Source organism: Telmatherina bonti (genome assembly GCF_933228915.1).
Source record: "Telmatherina bonti genome assembly, chromosome: 2".
Lineage (NCBI taxonomy): Eukaryota > Metazoa > Chordata > Actinopteri > Atheriniformes > Telmatherinidae > Telmatherina > Telmatherina bonti.
In genome coordinates, this window is record NC_136620.1 from 20,443,896 (window position 1) to 20,466,765 (window position 22,870).

The 22,870-nt window shown below is 37.2% G+C and overlaps 1 protein-coding gene across 1 annotated transcript in view; it reads left to right on the top strand.

The window, feature by feature from the left end:
* Positions 1-622: 622 nt before the first annotated feature.
* LOC306768402 (ethanolamine kinase 1) overlaps positions 623-22,870 on the top strand; it is a gene marked incomplete at both ends in the record, with an annotated part of 30,720 nt that continues 8,472 nt past the window's right edge. Inside the window, 7 exons of the mRNA XM_079256753.1 lie at positions 623-763; positions 5,203-5,465; positions 10,094-10,246; positions 17,021-17,169; positions 17,511-17,594; positions 19,218-19,378; positions 22,181-22,254. Of these exons, the coding sequence (XP_079112879.1) occupies positions 623-763; positions 5,203-5,465; positions 10,094-10,246; positions 17,021-17,169; positions 17,511-17,594; positions 19,218-19,378; positions 22,181-22,254 (1,025 nt within the window). The remainder of the gene's footprint in view (positions 764-5,202; positions 5,466-10,093; positions 10,247-17,020; positions 17,170-17,510; positions 17,595-19,217; positions 19,379-22,180; positions 22,255-22,870) is intronic.

A 22,870-nucleotide genomic window follows, 5' to 3' on the forward strand; every position in this document is an offset into this window, starting at 1 on the left:
AACTGTGGCATCAGGTTGTGGTTAAACACTGACCACATCACAGCTCAAATTGCTGTGTGCTGAACTATTTTATCATATATTTTTTAGATTAAATCAACAATCTTAAGAGCACTTTTTTTTTTGCCATACTTAAATTTCCCACACAGGTAAAATAATGTTAAGAAATTTGAGTTGCAATGAAAAACAGTTGTTGTTGTTCTTTCTTTTGACTTTTGTTGTGGACTCCCAGTTCAACTATACACGTGCCTGCTGTCAAGTTTGAACCACCAGTGGTTAATGTGTAAGCTCCAGCGGAGGAGACGAAGATGCCCACTGGAACATTGGCCCCTGATAAGCAAGCTTGGCTGAGCCACACACAAATGTAACGACAAATGGGAGATTTGTAAATGCCACTGATGGCTCTTAAGTCGGTAGATATTGCAGCTCAGATTACCAATATTCAGACCTTTCAGCGGAACTGGTCCAGTTTGACTTGGTTTATTTTCATGTTGTGGTGTTTTAACCTGTACCAGAGTATTCTGAATTTTGATCAAGCTGGCTCTGATTTTGGTCACTTTTGTCTATCAGATTTGCACATAGATTTTGGATCAAAACATTGATTGTAAAATTGTCTTAATTTAAAATGGACAGTCAGTTTGTTGGTGCTGGGAATCAGCTTCTCCATGTGGACATCCATATTGATGAACATGAACCTCGCAGGGGAATCCTGGATCTTTTGAGCAGACTCCGGCCTCACTGGAAGGCACAGGACATTCAGATGAAGGTATGTGAACATGCATGCATCCAGATGTGCAAAACTGCTTCTGAATGTTAAATTCATATATCTGGATCTTCAGTGGTTTAATTAAAAGATGAATCTGTAGGAGCAATTTGCACAATGCATAAAGACTGACATATAATTTAGATTTCTTCATTGGTCCAATTTAATCATTTAAAAGTTTGAGTCAAGGTTTAAGTTTGACATTATAGCACACTGGCTCCATGGAAGGGAATGATGCAGCCAGTTTAATCACCTAAACAGCAGCTACTATAACAGTTAGTGTGAATGCAAAAGGATGGATGAGGCAGTCATGTTAGGATTATCGCTATTTCTAGAAAACACACCAAAGTTGCCTAAAAAAAGAAGAAAACAAAAGGATAATGAATATTAAAAATGTGTAGCAGGCATTAACACATGTTAGATTAGCATATGTGTTGCTTTTAGTCCATTTTCAAACGAACCAGCTTCACTTGGACATTCATTTCTGGTCAATTACTGAACTGTGTCAGCTCAGCAAAACCATCAGTTTCACAACTCAGAGCTAGATCAGCAGTTTTGTTTATTCATGTCTCTCTTTTTTCTTTGGCATATTTACATTGTGAGCAGAAATGTTCTTCACACATTTGGAGGTGGTTTGAAATGTGAGTCTGATCACATTAAAATATTAATCTATGCTCAGATTCTCCAAGTGTACCTATAGCAGCTTCTCACAGAATAGCAGGCCATGGTAGCACCACTGTTTTAAAAGCAGCCACAACTGGGACGACACCCATAAATATAATTAATAAATACTGAATGAATGAATAAATAACATATAAAAAAAAAGATGAATTAATATTTAAAAGTCTGCTTCGACTTTCCAGCTCGCAGCATACTTTATTAATCAAGTAATTGCAAAGCTTCATCTTCAGGTTTTTTTATTTACATAATCAGTTTTTGTGTCCTTTTATTTGTATTTAATAATAAAATTATTTTTGCTCTTACAGTAGGGCTGTAACAATACATCAAATTCCCTGACACACTCAACCTAACCACAGCTTAATCACAAGAAGGTTAAGTTGTGTGATGCTGTCGCATATTTTCATATGAATATGAATTTTCTGAATCAAATCCGACAGAAATTGTGACGTGGCAGTTTGTAATTTGTGCCTCTCCTTAAGTCTGTCCTGCTTCAGGCAGTTAGCATAAATCAAGCCTTTACTGTCTAAAGACAGTTTTTAAACAGTGATACACATTTCTATAACCTCTTCACTTGATTTTTTCTGTATGTGTGTGTGTGTGTGTGTTTGCGGGTGGGGGGATTAACCAGGCTTCTATTACTCGCCTACAGCTCATTTAAATTCCCTGAATTTTTGCATACCTCCACTGGCCTCTGGGCTACTTTTGAATTCACTTTTAAATGGTTGTATTTATTGTTAGGCTTTTTAAGGCTTTTGCAGCCTTTTAGTCTGTCAGAACTGTTTCACTTTACCCGGTCAACAGAGCAGAGCCTTTAACTTTTTCCAAAACCATGATTCAAACTCAGAGATGACAAAGCCGTTGCAGCTGCAACTCCTAAACTGTGGGACAGAACATGTCTGACAGGCATCACGTGATGATTTTAAACATAGTATAAAAACACATTTTCAGATGTTGCCTTTGGGATTATTTGACATTTCTAAAAAATGTTATTATCTGTTTAGTTCTTGTGTATGTGTGTATTTGTTATTCTGGGCCAGTGTGTCTGTTGTGGTTTGGTTTTATTGTGCATCACCCTGGTCTGCCTTACTGTGTTTTTGTGCTTTATAAAGCATTAGTATTTTATGGTATGGTATATTGGTAAACAAATTAATTGTCATCATTTGAATAGATATAATGTATCATGATCAAACTTGTCATTTACGGACTTCTTTCATAGTAATTTGTCACTTCTAAATTGAAATCTATCATGCACTTGTATATACTGCACTATATACTGCAACACGACACATTGAAAACTTGGAAAAGTCAAGGTAACTGGGCAACAAAAGAATTTGCGAATGGAAAACATCTATTCAAAACAGCATACTGGACGCATGTGCAAACACAAGGTCCAATCTGCCAGAGAAATAGGGTTTATATTTGTTAGGTGACCGTGCATCGGGTAGATGACCTCTCAATCCACAGCAGGTCCGGTAATGTACACAAAGAAGTAGATGTTTCCATTCGGTTCCCAGAAGGGATTTTAATGATGTATTGTGTTCATCAGAGGAAGGTCAGACAGTTCCTGTTGTTACACCTGTGCTTTGGTGTGTGAGTTATTCTTTCAAACAATTTTCTATTTCTTTTCATTATTCTTGTTTGTTATCTCAGATGAAAAGGGAAACGAATCAAGGAAATGCTAAGCATCTATTTCATTTGAGTGATTCACTTCTGCTTTAAAGAGAACTTAGGAAAAACAGTAAATAAAGAGAACACAAACATTTCGAGACATACCTGAAGTGCAGAAATACAAAAGCATGACAGGTTGGCAGCCCCCGGCAATGCACAGTGCTCCCATACATATCGTGATCTGAATTCCTACTGTCTTTGTTAAGATGTATGTTCTAGAAGTGCTCTTCATAATGATTTATTAAAAAATTCCAAATGACAATTCTTAAATAGAAAAAGAAAACAGAGGTCTTTGAAAAGAACGGAATTTAATAACAATGTCAGAACCAGTCCTCCAACCACTGCATAAATACTTGATCAGATGTCAAGGTGGGCATGTTTGTCCGCTCTCCACTTAAATGAGAAACTGTGTTGTGTTCAGGTTCCATCTGAGGCTCAGAAAAAGCCTCAGGGACTGTGGCACAGAATGAGAAACCACTGAATGACACCACATGTCAAAAGGAGCCCTTGCAGGCAAACAGTGGTTTCTGTGATAATGCTGAGCACACAAATGGAGCAGACTGTGCTGGAAGTGTACTGTTGCTGTGCAGAGTGCACCTGTGCATGTTTGCCTGTTCAGCTGTATGTCACTGTAGTTTTCAGTAGTTAGGTTTTTGGTGAGGAGTTAGGAAGATGTTTTGATGAATTGAAAATCAAACCACTGTGACTGATTGTCATCTGTACACCAGACCAGTGCTGTTGGGTTGGCCCAGTCAAACGGAGCTTCAAAAGTGAGGAAGCCTGAATGAGAATGAGTAGTTGTGAAAGGACCAGGGAGTACAGGGTGGGTTTCATACACATGTGGTGTGGGAGTCAGTACTCTATTGCCACATAATGCACACCCCTCCTCTGTTGCTTTAAAATGTTTGGGACCACGTTAAAATGTCAAACAAGACATTGAAATAAAGCTAACGCGTTAGCTTTGGCCTCCAACACTCCTCCAATCACCTGCTGAAGATTCTTATAATGGTTCATCCCACTCATCTTGTTCTTTCTACCCCACTCTCCCTATCCCTGTTCCTCTATCCGTCCATCCATCCATCCATCCATCCATCCATCATTCCATCTCTCTCATTAATTCTTCACCTTTGTCTCACTTTTTCATCTTCCCATCCTTCCTCCTGCATCATTCATCAGTTTTTTTTCCTTTCTTATCTATTTATACATCCTCCTCCCATCCATGCTTCTCTCCCTCATTCATGCAGTTCTACCTTCCTCATTAATATATTATTTTATCTTCCCATACTTCCCAGAGCCGTTTATCCTTTAATCCTTTCTCCCAGTTGTCTATCCTTTTCTAGATCCATTACCTTTTTAATTAATCGTTCCCTTCTCTCTCTTTGCCGCCTTGCCCAGCCCTTCTTTCATTCATTTATTCTTTGGAGCAACATATGCTGCCGCCCAAGCGACGTGCTTTTTAGGGATTCCCCTGCTTATTTCAGCAAGACAATGCCAAGACACATTGTGTATGTTTTAGAACAGCTTGACTTTGTAGTAGAAGAGTATGGGTACTAGACTGGCCTGTCTGCAGTCCAGACCCGTCCCCCATTGAAAATGTGGGATGCATTATGAAGCACAAAATACCACAACAGAACCCTAGCTGAAATTGTATATCAAGCTAGAATAGGAAAGGGTTCCACCTACAAAGCTCTTAAAGTTAGTGTCCTCAGTTCCTAAATGCTTATTGAGTGTTTTTAAAAGGAAAGATGAAGTAACACAATGATAAAAATGCCCCAGTGGCAACTTTTTTGGGAAATGTTGAAGGCATCAAATTGAAAATGAATGAATATTTTGGGGAAAAAAACATGAATTTTATTAGTTTGAACAAATATATAAATATATTGCCTATTTACTGTATTGTAGGATTTGCATACAAATTTTATTCTGTTTTTACTTACATTGTACACAGTGTCTCAATTAAAAATGGGGTTATATATTTATCATAGATACCCTCATTAATTTATCATACTACTAATTGTGAATAAATATCTAATTTGTGTCTATATACTTTTAAAAAAAAATTGCTTGGATATGTATGCATTTATGTTTTTCAGACATTTACAGAGGGAATCACTAACCAGCTCATTGGCTGCTACGTGGGCTCCCTTCAGGAACCCAGTTGTGTTCTTGTGCGGCTTTACGGCAGAATGACCGAACTCTACGTGAACCGGGACCGGGAGGTGGAGATGTTCCAGGTTTTCCACGCCCATGGCTGTGGTCCTGAGATATACTGCAGCTTCCAGAATGGCATCTGCTATGAGTTTGTCAGAGGAAAAGTGCTGGATGATGAGCTGCTACGGCAACCATCCATCTACAGGTCTCTGCCAGAACAGCTTTGCTCTTTTGTAAACTTATTTAAACAGGAACCGTGTGCTGAAAGTGCATGCGCCTTTCCTTTGGGAGTGTTTTAATTTACATTCTTAAATTTATACATTTTGATCTAGAAACTGACTCAAGCGTCAGATGATATCATTGTTACTCAGATTGGGATCTGGGTTATATAAATAACAAGTGTAAAGATAAAATACAGTATCTTTAAAATTTGTTTTCTTAATAGTATTAGACTTTTTAGTCTAAATGATATATTTTTGAATACAAAAACTACTTTTGCACAATTTTCTTTTCATTTAAATGGCACAAAAAAATTTGCAAAAGAGATTTTAACTTTTAATTATCATATAAATATATATATATATATATATATATCATATCAATTCTATATATGTGTATACACACACACACACACACACACACACACACATATATATATATATATATATATATATATATATATATATATATATATATATATATATATATATATATATATATATATATATAATTGATATGATATATTTATATGATAATTATAATATATATATATATATATATATATATATATATATATATATATATATATATATATATATATATATATATATATATATGCGCAATCAAGATTTGTCAAAGTGCTGCACACGCACACACATAAAATAGTATAGACACAAGACAATTTAAACAAAACAAAATATAAAACAGTAAGGGCAGAAAACAATAAAATAGAATAAAACAAAATAGAATAAAACAAAAATGCAAAAGAGATTTTAACTTTTAATTATCATATAAATATATATATATCATATCAATTCTATATATGTGTATACACACACACGCACACACACACACACACACACACACAAATATATATATATATATATATATATATATATATATATATATATATATATATATATATATATATATATATATATATATATATACATGTATATACACATATGTAGAATTGATATGATATATATATATATACATTTATATGATAATTATAATATATATATATATATATATAGAATAGAATAATAGAATAAATTAATAGATATATTAATAGATATATTATATATATATATATATATATATATATATATATTATATTAATATTAACAATATTAACAATATTAACAATATATATTAATAGAATAAATAATAGAATAAAACAAAATAAAATAGTTCAGGAGCAACAAATGATAAAGCACAGTCACCTCTCAACTTTGTCTTAGAGACAATTGACAATAGTTGATCTGCTGACTGAAGAAAACGGGACGGAACATATGGACAAAGCACGTCAGCCAGATAGGGGGTGCAATACCATGAAGACATTTAAAAATATAAAGAAGGATTTTAAAATCGATTCTAAAACAAACTGGAGCCAATGACGTGAAGAAAAAACAGGAGTGATGTGCTGTCCTTTTTTTAGTACCGGTTAAGAGTCAAGCAGCAGCGTTTTGAACCAACTGAAGGCGAGTCAGTAACGACTGGCTGAGACCAACATAAAGTGCATTATAATAGCCTAAACAAGTTGTGATAAAAGCATGGATTGAAATCACAGAGTGATGCAAAGACAAAAAGTTTAACTTTCGCTAATTGTCTCAGGTGAAAAAAGCTGGACTTCACAACCAATTTGACCTGCGCATCAAATTTAAAGTCATTATCAATTTTCACACTCAGGTTTGTTGTTGTCTGTGTCAGATATGAGCTTAAAGGACCCAGATCAATATGGGCTTTGGAGACATCACTAGGTCGGAAAAACATGACCTCTGTTTTCTTATCATTTAGGTGCAAAAAATTTAAAGACATCCAAGTCTTGATTTCAGTTGGACTCCAGTCCTCGAGGGCTGGTTTCCTGCAGGTTTTTGCCGTCTCCATGCTCCAACACACCTGACTGAAATTAATAAATAAGTTAACAAGAAGCTGTTGGATCCATTTGATTTGAATCAGCTGTGTTGGTAGAGAAACAACAAAAACCAGCCGGATACCGGCCCTCGAGGACTGGAGCTTGACAACCCTCCTCTAATGGCATATAAATTTGGCTGTCGTCAGCATAAAAATGAAACGAGATGCCATGTTTTCGGAGAATAGAGCCAAGAGTAAGTAGATACAGAGAGAAAAGAAGAGGACCAAGTATAGAGCCTTGAGGTACTCTACATGTGAGACATGTTGCACAAGACTCAGCTGCTCCAACAGAAACGCTGAAACTTCTCTCTGATAGGTCGAACCTGAACCAATATCAAGCACCACCCTGAATACCGACCCAGGTCTCCAGGCGAGACAAGAGTATTTAATGATCCAGTGAGTTGAAGGCATCTGTCCAACACAACCAAGAGAACAGAGGGACCAGAGTCAGTAGCTAAATAAATATTATTGAAAACCTTCAACATTGCCGACTCAGTACTGTGGTGGGTTTTAAATCCAGATTAAAACATCTCCAAAATATTGTGCTCATCCAAGAATGACTTTAGCTGGCAATAAACTATTTTCTTTAGAATCTTGGAAAGAAAAGGCCAAATAGAAAAAAGAAATTGGCCAAAAATTTGAAGTACAGAAGAGTCCAAGCCAGTCTTTTTAATCAAACGAGTCACCACTCCATGCTTAAAAGATGACAGTACAGTCCCATTTAATAAACTAGAATTTAGAATATTGAGCACAGAGGGTGCCACGGAGGGTAAAACCTCTCTAAAAAGATGAGGTGGAATTGGATCCTTGGAAGAGCCAGCAAGCTTCATATGACTTATTATTTCTCTCAGAGAAGACAGAGAAACAGGTTCAAACTGATGAAAAACAGCAGAACATGTATTCGAGCTGAATGAGCCAAAGGAAAGAAGATCAATGAGGGCCCTAATAGTCTAAAACTTATTTAATAAAAAGTTTAAAAATTTCTCACGCACTTCAGTTGAGCTCTGCATGCAAGCAGATTGGGTGGCATTAAGAACATTATAAACCGTTTTTACAGTTAGAGGCAACAATAGCCAAAAACTACTGTGTTTTAGCTGCTCAGTTCTCTGATAGCAACACCAGCTATCCCTTAACATTTGAAAAGACACCTGTAACTTGTCCTTCCACCTCATTTAGAATAAACATGCATGTCTCTGGAAGGTGGTGAAAGCTGGAGTACCCAGAGGTAGCGGGTACATATACGGAGAAAACATGCAAACTCCACACAGAATGGCCACCGTTTGAGCTTCTGACCAGAACCAGCGGCCTTCCTGCTGTGGTGCTAACCACTACGCCACCGTGCAGTCCCTTTATACAGACTCTTTGTAATTATATTTCTATATATATCACCTTTAAGTATTTCATGGTATTTAAAGAAATCCAATGTTCTGAGCCAGACACTCAACATGAGGGAACAGAGGTTAAAAACACATATGTACTTTAGAGAATCTACAGTGTTCTGTAATATTATTTAGTTCCAGGTGACGATGTCACGATTAGATGGAATGGAGCATCCACTAAAAAATTAGTTTCTCCAAGCTCCCCTCTTTGTAATAAACTCAGCCACAGAGTTATCATGAGTTCAAAAGAAAAAAAGTAAAATGTTTAAAATTGTTCATCAACATCTACTGGTCATAAATTTGTGAAAAGATTCATAGAATGTCTGAAAATCCAAATGCTTAAGGCAGATGGGCTACATGCCACCCTCTGAGCTAAGATGAAGGTGCTAATAGCTCCTGGAATAACACACAGGCGTATCAAAGTCTTTGTCATAAATCACCGGCATATGTATAAAATGTGTCATTTTCATTCAGCAATAAGAAAGTCAGATTCCTCTGAAAAGTTCAGGCATCCTCAGTTCCCAAGATGATTAAAACGTATCATCAAAAGCAACAGTGATGTAAACATTCCTCAAGTTTAACATTTCTCGGGAGATTTTTGTTTTTTATCTGCTATATAAAAAGTTAAAACAAATAAACAACACACATATTTTTATTTTTTGCTTACAAACAGAATACTTTTTTTAATTGTTTAAGTATGAAATTACAGATTTAAACCATAATTCTGACTTTATAACATTATCTTACGTTATTAAAATAAAATATATGATGATGATTTTGTGATTCACAAATCTTTTTAGTGAAAGATAAAATATACTGAGAACAATGTGAGGCCTGAAACATCAACAGTGTATGTGTTACTGGAGCATTAAATTTCTTTTGTGCTGATGCAGGTGTTTTCTTATTATTTCAGTTAAGTCACTTTTCATGTTGAGCAATGTTGTTTATTCACACCCCCATTTTCATTTATTATTCTCATGATAACACACAAGCATCATCATTCACACCGCAGGACAGTAGGGCCTGACACAGTCAGCCAAGGCTGAACAGCCAGGGCCACAACGGGCATCAATCACCTCGCTCTGCCTGATGCCCTCAGTGGGGAATACCCAGAGAACTCTATGTCACTGCTAACATACCTCCAGAATGAACACTTAAGTGGTCAAAAGGTCACACAAGCAACAAGGCCCATTTTTTTAAATAACTGAGCGAGATAAGAAGACTAAATGGAAAGGGAGTCGTGTTTCTGCTGATAATGATTGTTTGTGCAATAACAGCGTTGGCCAGGCTCATCTGGGAAAATGTTTTCTCTCGGCAGATTGATTGCAGCTGAAATGGGGAGAATCCACTCCATCCAGCCAAACTGTGGCTTGCCTGTTGAACCCCTGCTCTGGACAAAAATGTCCCATTTTCTCACACTGGTTCAGAGCAGCATCAACAGCAGCCCAGCTGAGCAGCGGTGCACAAAAAGGTATGATAAAGTTAGTCTCTGAACTCAACATGTTCATTCATATTCATGGTACATACAGTGGTTGACTGCAGAGGAAGTGTGTTTTCTCAAAAGTACCTGTGATGGTGCTCTGCAGTGAGCATACTCAGTCAAAAAATACCTCACTGAACAAAAGTACAACATGTATAATGAGGGTTTGATAAAACGTATCCTAATCTAAAGTAATGCTTGAACAGTCATCAGTGGTATGTTCATCCAGCAAAGGAGTCATGGGACCATTCTGAAATGTAATGATTAATTTTGGAGAGGAAGAGAAAGAAAATATTCTGTTCAGTAAACACTTAGCCTGAAAATTTGATGCTAAATTATAGAACGGCAAAAAAGTTTTGGATTTGTCTAAAGGACAAATAATACAGCAACAAAACCCTGGACAACAATGGGCCTCAAGATGCCTCCATTTAATCCATTTATAGCATAAAACAATCACAAATAGTTCAGATATAAATAAGGCTGCTTTGTTTTTTCATCTCGTTGGTTTCTTACATCATTTTGTTTCTTTTTATGTATTTTTTGGCCATTTCCATACATTTATTCTGTTAAAATAACTGTTTATCTTCAGTTGTATTAATGTTTAGAGGGCCGGTTACAGTTCCTTACTCATTAATGTTACATTTTGTGTATTGTGTCAGTCATTGTTGCATTTTTTGGGGGAAGATGTTAATTCATTCATTCATTCATTTTCTATACCGCTTAGTCCATGTGGAGGGTTGTGGAGAAACTGGAGCCTATCCCAGCAGTCTTTGGGTGAAACAACCACTCACGCTCACACTTATTCCTAAGGGCAATTTAGAGTAACCAAATAAACTAACATGCATGTCTTTTGGACAGTGGGAGGAAGCTGGAACCCATGTATACACAGGGAGAACATGCAAACAAGTTACTGCCCAAAAATTACCCCCAGCCAAGGATTGAACCAGCAACCTTCTCACTGTGAGGCCACAGTGCTAACCAGCATGCCACAGTACAGGCCTCACAGGGAAGTTGTTTGCATTCATTTTATTTTTCTTGTTTTCTGGTGGCTTTGGTATCTTTGACATTTTTTTCTGGTTGATTTTTGTTTGATTCATCTCTTGGTGTTAACTTCATGTCAGCTTTGAGGCTCATTTCTAGACTCACATTTCAAGGACACAGAAACGCTGTGACTCGTTGGGGCCTTGGCTTGTGCCCTGCATTCACTTTATTTAATCTCTTTAATGATTGATGAGCAAGGGTCTTACGGCAAAACTGTCAGGAATGTATCTAAAATCACCTGGAAGCATTGGTACATCTTACAGTTAGGTTTATGATATGCACTTATCATACTCAAAGGGAACAGAAACATCCACAAGGATACAGGTTTTTGCAGAACGTGATGCCTCAGACTAAGACATCAGTAGGGAAGAGATGATCCATTCTGGATTTTAATTGAATTTTCGTTCACTTTCTGTCAGAGGTGAACATTAAATTATTTCTAATAAAAATCAGCCAGTCATGAATATTATGTAACTTTTAAATGGCAGTCACAGAAGTAAGAACTCGGCAGGTGCAACAGCAGTAAGGTGTAGGGGGTGTAGGGGGCTGGTAAATAGACCGTTGCCATGGTAGGTGTAACAAAATGGAATTAGTGTGTAAAAATGAAAACCGCTGTCAATTTTCTGCTGTATGAACTGAAAACCACGTTTTAAACAAATCCCTGTCAGAGGAAAGATGGAAAGGCTTTCTTAGCGATAGATATCTGCTGCCTTCCCTCTGACACAAACCAGCAACATTTTTTATCGTTTCGGCACCAGCTCTTCCACTGATGTCTTAATATTCTCACATCTTTCAAATCTGCTGACAGCGCTCCCATCCACCCATCCCTCACTGTTTAAGAATACGCCTCAGCTGCTTTATTTTCATATGTGAGCTGTCACTGGTCAAGGGGGCGAGGCGGGGGAGTGGCCTTCATGGCAGTGACATTGTGTTATCTGTAAGGGTCACAAGGTGAGAGGTGAGAGGGGCCCTCCAGACACTACAAAGAAACAGACAACTTGGCTGTGAGCTTCCTGCAGAGCTCTCCCTAATCGGTCAAACGTTCAAGCCTGTTTGTGTTTGCACTGAAAGGTCGGAAGTCCATGAAAACTGAAGCTGGAAGGTCTCTGAGTTGTTGTTTTTTTTCTTTACTTTATTTTAAGAGAGAATCTTCTATTATTCAGAGATTAAATTAGACAGAATAACAAAGAGGACATTTGTCCATCTAGTGAAACAGGATATCAAGTTGGTTGTTGTAAGACAGGATGTACAAGATCAGGTGAAATGATTTTCTGCTGTGGCGCCTAAAAAATGAAAAGAATAACATCTAAGTGAAATCATGAAGTTTTGAGAATTAGTAAACCTATAATCAACAATCTTAGTATTAAATTCCATTCTTGCACCCTCCTTTAAGGCATAAAACTTACCAAACTCCATTTTTCCAAAAGAAAAGATAAAAAAAAATGTACTTTGAGCATAAAACAGGAAGTCCTGCACATGTTGCACCACATTTAGTGGCCCAATAGATGGTGCTGTGTTGTGAGTCATTTGTGTAACTTGATGCAGTCCAGATTTGCTCACATAAACACAGAAAGACATAGAAAATGATTTGGAAATAATTATTAATTATTATTTAAACGATAAGGAACTAAACATGATGTTTGACATTTTTTAAAAAAAAAAAAAAAAAAAAAAGTATCTTATTTGCGGAATAATTTGGGTTTTAGTTTGTATGTCTGCTCGCCTAATCATTGCTCTCTTAAGTGTGCAACTGCATGTGTGACGCCACACAAAGACATCAACAGAGAAGCCCAAGAATCAACAAAATAAACCAAAAGGATCCTAAATAAGCATCAGAAAAAGTTTTTCTGCTTGAGACTGTATTTGAGAGCTAGTGTGTGAATGTGATCTTCAGAGGAAATGGTAAAAAGAAAGAGAGCAGGAAGAGGCTGCACCTGCAGAGGAGGTCTTCAGCTCTCAAGCCACCCGCTGTGCAGAGAGAAGGGGTGGGGGGAGGCAGACAGGGGAGGTGGGACGGCGGGGGTGAGATGGGATGGGGGCTGGATGCGGGAAAGTGAAGGAGGCTGTAGCAGCTGCAATGTTCAGACAGCGAGAGCACAGCAAAAGTCAGAGATGGGGGGAGAAAAGGAAGCAAAAAGCAATGGAAGGCATAAGTGCAACCTCTTTCTCTCCCCAAAGGCCCCCTGCTATGTTCTCGCATGCGCTCCTACAAATCGCATAAAACTGGTGGTGGGGGGGTGAAGAAAGAAAAAAAAGATCAGCAGTGCTCTGCTGGTGTTTGAAATCATATGTAAATAAGCCACATTGGTAATGAAGCGCCAGAGGAGGAAATTCCACTAATTATCTCACAGAGACTTGATAGGGAGCAGGAGGCGAACGTACTTGACGTGCACTTTTTCATGAAAAGGACAGAAAAGAGAGGAAAAGATCTGATGGCAAGACGATAGGTTTCCATTTAAAGTCAATGGAAGTGTTTCATTTAGCTATTTGTGGGTTCCTACGATAAAGCCGGTTTGTTAGGTCAAAGGAATCAGGGTGATTACCATTCAACTGCATCTTTCACTCCACATTAGAGAGGATATGGATGAATTGTGCATGTCAGAGTGGGGTCGGCTTTCAGTAACGATTTCAGCTAAATAAATGTGATCAAGCACTTTATTCTGAGCCTATAGAAATGTGGTATGGAAATATAAGGCAGCACATTTCAGCGTTGGCTTTGAAAAGTTCATTAAGGAGGTTAAAGCTGTTCACATCTTCTGTATGTGCTTTCAGGTACATATTTTACATCTCAGGTTTTTATGCAGTCAACCTGTCCTTGATGTGTCTCAGAGGTGTGTGTGTCATTGTGTGTGGGGAGGTATTCCGACTGAATGGATGCAAAGCTGATATTAACCAACTTGTGTCGTTGCGGATGTGCAGGAGCTGTTGTATAAAGCAGCAGAGCCTCAGTGTCATGACCATAAACAAGCTTTTTCTTTATTGTGCGTTCCTTGCGAGCCTCACTAAATTACATCTCCAAGTGTGTATAATACCAGAGCATCTGTTTGTTCCCTTTTGAATAAATAGGTAGTGTTTAAATTACACAGTTTAAAGTGTCCTCTTGTCAGGGCAGATGTTCAGAAAAGGAAACATGAACAATTAATTAGGAGATGGGCGCTTGCGCAGCATTTCTCTCCCAGGTGCATTTTGCACTGACGTCCAACGACGTTAGTTCTGTCTATGATGGATTGAGTCATCAACCAAGTGAAAACAAGGCTTCTAACTGGGCCGAGCTGGTTTACAAACATGTTGTTCCAGAAAATCTGAAGAGTTTATGACAAAGTTGTTCTTCTGCTCTTTTTCTTTGTCTAAAGGCTCTTTCTGTTTGACAACTTATTGTTGTCAAGCAAAAGAAAAAGACAGGGAAAGAGTCATCAAACCATGGGGATTTCCAAGCGCAACTAGAATGGCTCAACTCAAATCCAAACTAAGTGTTTTAACAACCTTCTGAAGCATTCTCGGCTCACTCAATGAGACACAAACATTTACTGAATTCCACAAAATGTCATTCTTTCAGGGCGAGCAGGTGAGTCACCGGGTGCAAAGAGGAAAATCTGGGTTTGATTGAGCCTTTAAACACAACAGCAACTCCACTTTTTTCCTTTTTTTTAATACAGCATGTTTTCAAAAATACAAAAGCAACTCAAACTGCCTTTGATAAAAGGATAGAAAAGATAAAACAATTGAAACATCGAGGTTTAAAAGCTGACTATAACTGAAGCAAATAGCAAAAACCAATAAATGGTGATACAGAGAGGGACAAAAGCGAAATGAAACAAAAGGTTACAAGCATCTAATCAAGTAACCAGAGGGACCGCAAACAACAAAGCAAAAGATACAGTTACACTTTATATCGTGTTGATATTGTTAAAAACTTATTTATTTGCTTCGTTAAACTATAAAATAGAAGAAAAGATTATGCCCATCTCAGTATTTACATCTAAAGTGCACAATAAAGTACCAAAAGTACTTTAATTGATCGTTTTTAGCCTTTTTTGGGGGGGGTGAAATTTTTTTCCAGGTATTTTTTATTTTTCAAATTGGAGACAATGTTCTCTCGAAATTGATATTTTATGTTTAACTCAGTTTCCAGTTTTCACATCAGATTTATTCAAAGCCTTTATTTAATAAACGGATCTAAACAGCTTTCAATGTGTTTCCTGGCCAGTTTAATTTATTTAGAAACTGTCAGCAAATGTATTTGTTCACTTAGCAAAAAGCACTCAAAAGGAGGCATTTTAATTATTTTATTCATTTGAATTACACTCTAATCTTTTGGAACTGCGGATGCAATGTATTGCAGTTTCTTTGGGAAATGTGTGTCTATGACGATCACATATCAGCAGTGTGTCCTCAGGATGAACTACCTTGGCCAGAAGTTGCTGCTGGCCATCTACCACTGCTCAGGGGCGAGTGTGATCACACACCGTGTTGGTGTGTGCCATGCCGGCTCCACTTCTGAGAACGTCTGAGAACATGAAATGTGCTACACAAATAACTTGTATTGCTTTGCCAAAGATACTTCTTGCTTACAGAATACAGTAAAAGTCATTCTTTGGATTTTTTTCTGTTAAACAAAAGGTTCACACAATTACACTTTTGACAATGACAGTGGTGTCAAAAGTATTTACATTCATTACTCAGGTAGAAGTATATACTCAGGTTTAAAAAGACTTCTGTAGAAGTAAAAGTACAAATTCAATTTTTTACTTAAGTAAAAGTGTAAAAGTGCTGATTTTAAAAAATATTTAAAGTGTTAAAGTAAAAGTAATGCAAGTGTGAAAATTACCAATAAAAAGGAACGCTTTAACTGTGGCACCAGAGCCTACAGCGCACTAACCAAAAAAATATTTTTCTGAAAGTTATAATGACTATAATGTTATATCAGAATGTTCATACTAAAAAGCTGGGAAGCAACACACTTTTTCACCCACATAGATTAATGTACTGATGAAAAAATTAACATATTTGAATGAAATGCAAATATTTTAAAAAACCATATATGAGATGTGTTTCATGGCCTGGATAGTATGCCTGTAAACATTGTAATCTTGAAAAGAGTCCAACTTCAAAAGGCACGTTATCAACAACCTTTATTAGAATATAAGTTAATATGAGCTTAGCTGCAGGAATCAGTGAGGGAAACTGATTCGTATAAGGAGGCAAACAAAGAAATGAAGTGATAATTGATATAAAAAAAACAAAACAATACTACAAATATATATATATATATATATATATATATATATATATATATATATGTATATATATATATTGTAAGGAGAAGAAAGTACAGATAATTGCGCAAAAATGTAAGGACTAGTAGTAGAAAGTCATCTGAAAAATAATTACTCCAAGTATAGATACCCCAATTTTCTACTAAAGTAAGATAACAAAGTATTTGTACTTTGTTACTTGACACCTCTGGACAATGATACCTTTGTTTTGTGTCTAAATAACAAAAGTGACATAGGTATTCAGGCTATTTATGTCCATGGATACCCATTCAGGCTACAAACTAAAGCCTTTAAGTCAAAACAATAGTCCGCCTGTTTTTAATGATGTGTATCAACTTCCTGTACTTCCATTTGAACCAGTTTGTGTAACATAGCTGCTGTCCTCCAAATTCTGGAGTGACTCTTTAAATCACATAATTGGTGATTTATATGGTTTTACTCTTTGCAGTACTGTGACTCCGCAGGAGATTCCCAGCTTTGAGACTCTGTCTGTGGAAATGGAGTCACTGAAGAAGCACCTCTCGCAAACTGGCTCACCAGTTGTCCTCTGCCACAACGATCTTCTTACTAAAAACATCATCTACAACCATGATGAACGTAAGGGGAAACTTGTTTTCAGAATTGTTTTCATGACGATGTAGCAAGAGGTTCTGAGTACACAAAAATCCAGGAAATCATCTTACATTTTTTCCGCTTTTCTAAAGAAGCAGACCTTCAAATGACTGGCAATGAATATCCACTGACTACAAAAATGACTAACTAGTTTTGGTGTTAATAAAATGTCTATTGTGCTTCAAAGAGACTCCTTGTCACATTAACCTTCGGGAGGTTGTGTGCTTTCAATGGAAAGGGGCTGGGTGGGTGCTGGCAGCTGTATGTCCATACTTCAGGTGCGTTCATATCCTTGTCCTTTAACTGCCTCTTTCTTCCTACATCAGGAATAGTGAAATTCATCGACTATGAATATGCAGATTACAATTACCAGGCTTTTGATATTGGCAATCACTTCAATGAATTTGCTGGTAAGTCTGCTTTCTGAAAAATTCAGTTTCCCTCATTTTTTTTTTTGCACCAGATTGTTTGAGATGGAATATTGACAGCGGTAGATATATTTTTTTATTTATGTTAACTGAATTACTTTATCTCACCTCCCATATACTGCCATGAAACTATGTCCTTCCAGTGGCGCGGCCAAACACAAATTGCTGCATTCATTAAGTATTCTGCATGGTAGCAGCTTTCATGGAACAGCTGGATCACAGCAAAGTTTGACAGACACATTTGTGGAACCATGGTGCCACGTTCCACTTTGAGAATTTAAGTCATGACGCCCAGTAGGACCAGCAGCTCTCGTCCCTGACCCTGTGGGGGCTTCCTCTGCAGAGAACTTTATCATGATCACAGTCATAAATGATCACAAGTAATTTCTGATATTTTGCACACTTACTAACCCGCTGATACAGTCTGAGTTGACTTGGTGTTTTGGCTGTTGACAGTCATGTTTTATTCAGCTTGTCTGTCGTTTCTTTGGTATCCTTGATGATTGTCAGATTTGTTTTCTTGCAGAGGCCGTAGGTTGTTTTCCGTTTCTTCAAAGGTGTAGCAGCTGGTCGGCTGGTTTTTCCTGTTTAGAATGAACACCTGATGCTGTTGCTTTCTAGCTGGTGTATGTCTATCTGCTTTTTCTTTTCTTCATTGTCCTTTTCTCTTCTATGATTATTCAAATACAAAAAAAGTTCAGATCTATGGAGAACTAAACAGAACTTGACTTTACTAGACAGTCAGAGCTGTATTGATTAATCAAATAAAATAACCATCATGTGCTTGGATTTCTTTATATTTTCTGTGTATTTTTCCTTATAAGTGAGGGAAATGTGTGTGATGACAGAATTAAGGAGGTGTCTGGTATAACCTCAGAGGAGCACGTTTTTCTTTGGCAGCACCGGCTGTGGTAGGCCGGTGGAGGGGGAGGAAGGGAAATAGTGGTTCGGGGAAAGTTCTTTTATAAATTTTAGTTACGACCTTCAGCGATCGTTCACACAAAATATATGCTTCCTGCATATCAGACTGCTCCTTAAAAGATCAGTACCAGTAATACTCTTATACAAGAACAGTATGAAAACATATGAATATTATGAGTAGTATTTAGTTGAACACTTTTGTTGAAAAGGATCCATGTGAGTGTTGTGGCATTAACAGATTATCTTTGCTTGTCTAATAATAATGCAGCAGTTAACTTGTATAGTCAATGCATAATAAGCTGACTGTATCTGTAGACTAATATTATCTCTGAATTAGAAAAAAAACCTGATTAATCTGGAGTGAGAGATGTGACACAGTGAACAAACATTTTCCTCTTAGTGTAGTAAATTATGTAGTAGTACTTAATGTATTGCAGTATTCATTAACAATAAAGCATTTAAAAAACAAAATTACAAAAAAAGAACAATAAAACTAATAATTAGTATCATAAAAAGGAAATAAAAAATTATGTCAGCATACCTCTAAAATATCTGCATGATCTGCTGTGTTTCTGGGCATTTGTGCACCATCACTACGGTTAAAACCCTGTTTCTTCACTCATTATATTGAATTCCAACACTGACAGCAGTACCACTAACATCTGCACATGTGTTGGGTTGAAGGTGTGACTGATGTCGACTACAGCCTCTACCCGAGCCGGGAGCTGCAGAGGGACTGGCTTAAGGCCTATCTGGAGAGTTATAAGCACTGCTCGGGTTATGAGGTCACAGTCACAGAAGCAGAAGTTACACAGCTCTACATTCAAGTCTGCAAATTCTCCCTGGTGAGTGTCTGCTTCAACCAACTCTGTTGAAATGTTGAAATATGTCATTATGTGGCGGCTTAACTCTTCAGATAGACTTTAGAAGGTGGCAAATCTCTCAACAGTTATTTCCTTCTTTTTTTTTGCCCATTTTTCTTTACGTTCTGGTCTTGGAGGGACTCAAACTCTGTATTATGAGATTAGTGTGTGCATTTCAACATCGTCCATATTGGTGCAGAGCTGTGAAATGGCAGGCTGGTAGCACCTCAACATCACATTCTAACAATTTACTTTTCCACCACCTCCCCCCAAAGAAAACCATACCATCAGTGGCTGACCCTCCATCGCTCGAAGTTTGATGGACTCCATCTGAGTTGATTAGAAACTACCGCAGGCAAAAAAATGAAAGACGGCAGCCAAAATTATTTTTCTTATGACCACAATTTTCATTCTTCGGTGGCTCAAGTGGTGCTGGGCTATCTGTCTGAAAGTGCTTTCACAGCTCAACACAATATGTAGAATTGTCCAGCCAATTTGGGGCGGTGTGAATGTCTCTTGAAATAGCCCAGAAGTGATGAGGAAGCATATTACTTTTTAAAATAACTTGTGCTTTGGCCCAAAAAACAGAGAGGGGGAAATTAGAGGGAGGAGGAGGGGAGAGATATATGACCTTGATGGGAGTGAGAGGAGTGATAACATAACGTTGATTGAATTCAGATTTTCTGCGACAAACAGAGGACGACTCTAAACTGGAGGGATGTGAGAGACAGTGTTCACTGACACACAAGAGGCCAAGATTTCCAGCCCAACTCTTTCTGACAAGTCGTCTGTCAAATTGAGGGATACAGACCCTGCATGGAAAAACAACTCTCTCCGTTTTATGTTAATATACTGTATTTTGTTATAGTACTGTAACATTAGGTCTGATAATAAACAAATTGTTTGTTAAGGTTGACTTAAAAAAAAAAAAAAAAAGGTTTTGCTTGTTAACCATGGTAATACAATACAAACATCTGGGCTATAGAGACAAGCAGTTTCAACACATTCCCCTGTAACCTGGGATCGTGTTATGGACATTTAATCTTTTCTAAAGTATATTTTTCTTTTCACACGTTCAACACTTCAAACGTTAAAACTGAGCATATTGTTGCAGGCAGACACACACAGCCTCTTTTCTGTCAGATGTTACGCAGTGAACAATACTGCCATTTAGTTGCATCACATCTGTTACAACCATATGATAAAACTGGCTGTTGGAAAATTTCCAACAATTAATTATTTTCTTGCAGTTTTGTTTGCAGAGGAATAACGCTTTGTGTTTTGTTTCTTTTAGATGTATAAATGCAGATCAGTTTTATGTTCTAGCCATCATCTGTAAGGATTAAATTGCATTGAGTTTATACTGTAGTTTAGTGTTTGTTGTTAAAAACTCTGAAAACTGGTGTAATGGAGGCTGTTAGGCTTGGATCGAGTGTGGCCAGTTGCCAAAGCTCTGTGGAGTGGAGCTGCCTCTTTCCAGTTTTAATCTTTGGCAAATGAAGCCAAGACACAGTGGGGTCTTTGCGACTGACTCGTCTGCTCCTCCACAGGGATCCCCAGCTATGCCGACGCTAAGGCCTGTGGCTCTGTGATGTCACACTTCCCACACAACTCTTATTCCCCGTTTTTCTCAATAGCTCCTTGTCACCGACAGTCTCTGCGTTAGATTAATGCTCTCTTAATGGAGAACAGTTATTAATCATAATAGAAACCCGTTCAATCTACCCCTCCCCAACTAACGATAGAGATTAGAGATGAAAATCTGCCAGGGAGATGGGGGGGAGGGGGGTGCAAGGGGAAACCGCACATTGCTCTTCAAGTATTTCATTCCACCCTTTATTTGATTATCAAATAAAAATGTGATTATATCACTGGGCCGCAGAACAGAGGCCTGTCTGGATCTTATTAGGACTCGCTATTAGTGGCCTTACCATGAAGATTTACAATGAGGGTGGAGAACAACAGAAATTTATGGAGGCATGGAAGTCCACAAGCCTAAGTGAGCAAAGCCATTAAGGGGGGAACCATTCAATACAGAGGTTTGTCATTCTGACTGAGCCGCGTGCAACTGGCATGCAGCAGAAGCTTTCGCAGCAGTTACAACACAACAACTGGAGGTCACACAAGTGGGTTTTTACAGCTCTGCTCTGGAAAAACACACTTGAAAATACAGCATTTGCTTCTACACTGGAAATATTCACCAGAAGCATAAATCTTATGCAGTAAAAATTTCAAGTTTCTAAACAGTATTGGCTTGCCGGTTGTTTAAGGTTAATAAGCATATTGACTTAATAGCTCCAGTTTCTGCATTTCTGCATGTTTTCGCCCTGCTGGAGGTTTCTTGAGCAAGACACTGACCTCACTGGTGTCTTTCTGCAGGGAAGAGTGTGGAAAAAATAGAGCTATTCCTTTGAAGATACTTATGATATTGTGTTTACATGTTTTTATAGCACGTTTTGGGTCATTTTCTTCCATGTGTGCAGCTTGTAGCAGCCCACAATTAAAAGTGTAAATGTCAATTTGTAGAAAGATAAAAAAAAATAAAAAATTAAAAAAATTAAAAAAAACCACATATTACAACTAATATGATGTCAGCCAATATTTGTGTCCCATTTAAATTATATAATTATATAATTTTGCTCTCATTTTATTCATTTGTTTTCAGTGTTTATTTTAGTTTTAATTTTGTATTTCTGCTTTGAATTTCTGAAGAGAAAACTTTAAAAAGTACAAACATATAAACTAATCAGTTGCACCTCTGTTACTTCTTTTCTCCTCCACCAGGCTTCAAATTTCTTCTGGGGTCTTTGGGCCATCCTGCAATCACATTACTCTTCTATTGAATTTGACTTTCAAAGGTTTGTACATTTGATTGCAGCTTTTTGAAAAAGTTCATTCGCATGAATAATAAGATTAAAAATTAGATTAAAAAATCTCATTAGCATCTTTCATCTGTCAGGAAAATGCTAAAGGTTTCAAATACTGATCTGCAGATATTAAGATCAACAAATGTTTGATATAAAACCCAAAAGAACCCCCAAATGATTTTAGCTCAGATTTGATGAAACACATCAGAGCTGCTTCAATACTTAACATTAACAAACAGGTTAACAAATTATAGCACAAAGTAATGCAACATTTGGACAAACAGGATTGTAATTTGTGTTGTATAGCAAGGAATAACTTGTAATTGACTTTGAACAGTTTTTTTTTTTTCTTTGTTAGCAGGAAAGCATGTGTCTACTTTTGTTATCACCTCCTGATGCAGACAAAATATTTACCAGTTGAAATCTCTGCTTTCCTTCCTTGCTACACCTACACATCATGATAAGATGAAAGCCACGGCTTTCACCAGGATTTTCAGAAGAGATTAAAACTAATCCAATTTATCTTTAGATTCATAACAATGTACATCGCAACTGTTTATCTTAAACAAGTCCAGCAGACATTCCTCACCACCAGCAACCAGACAGT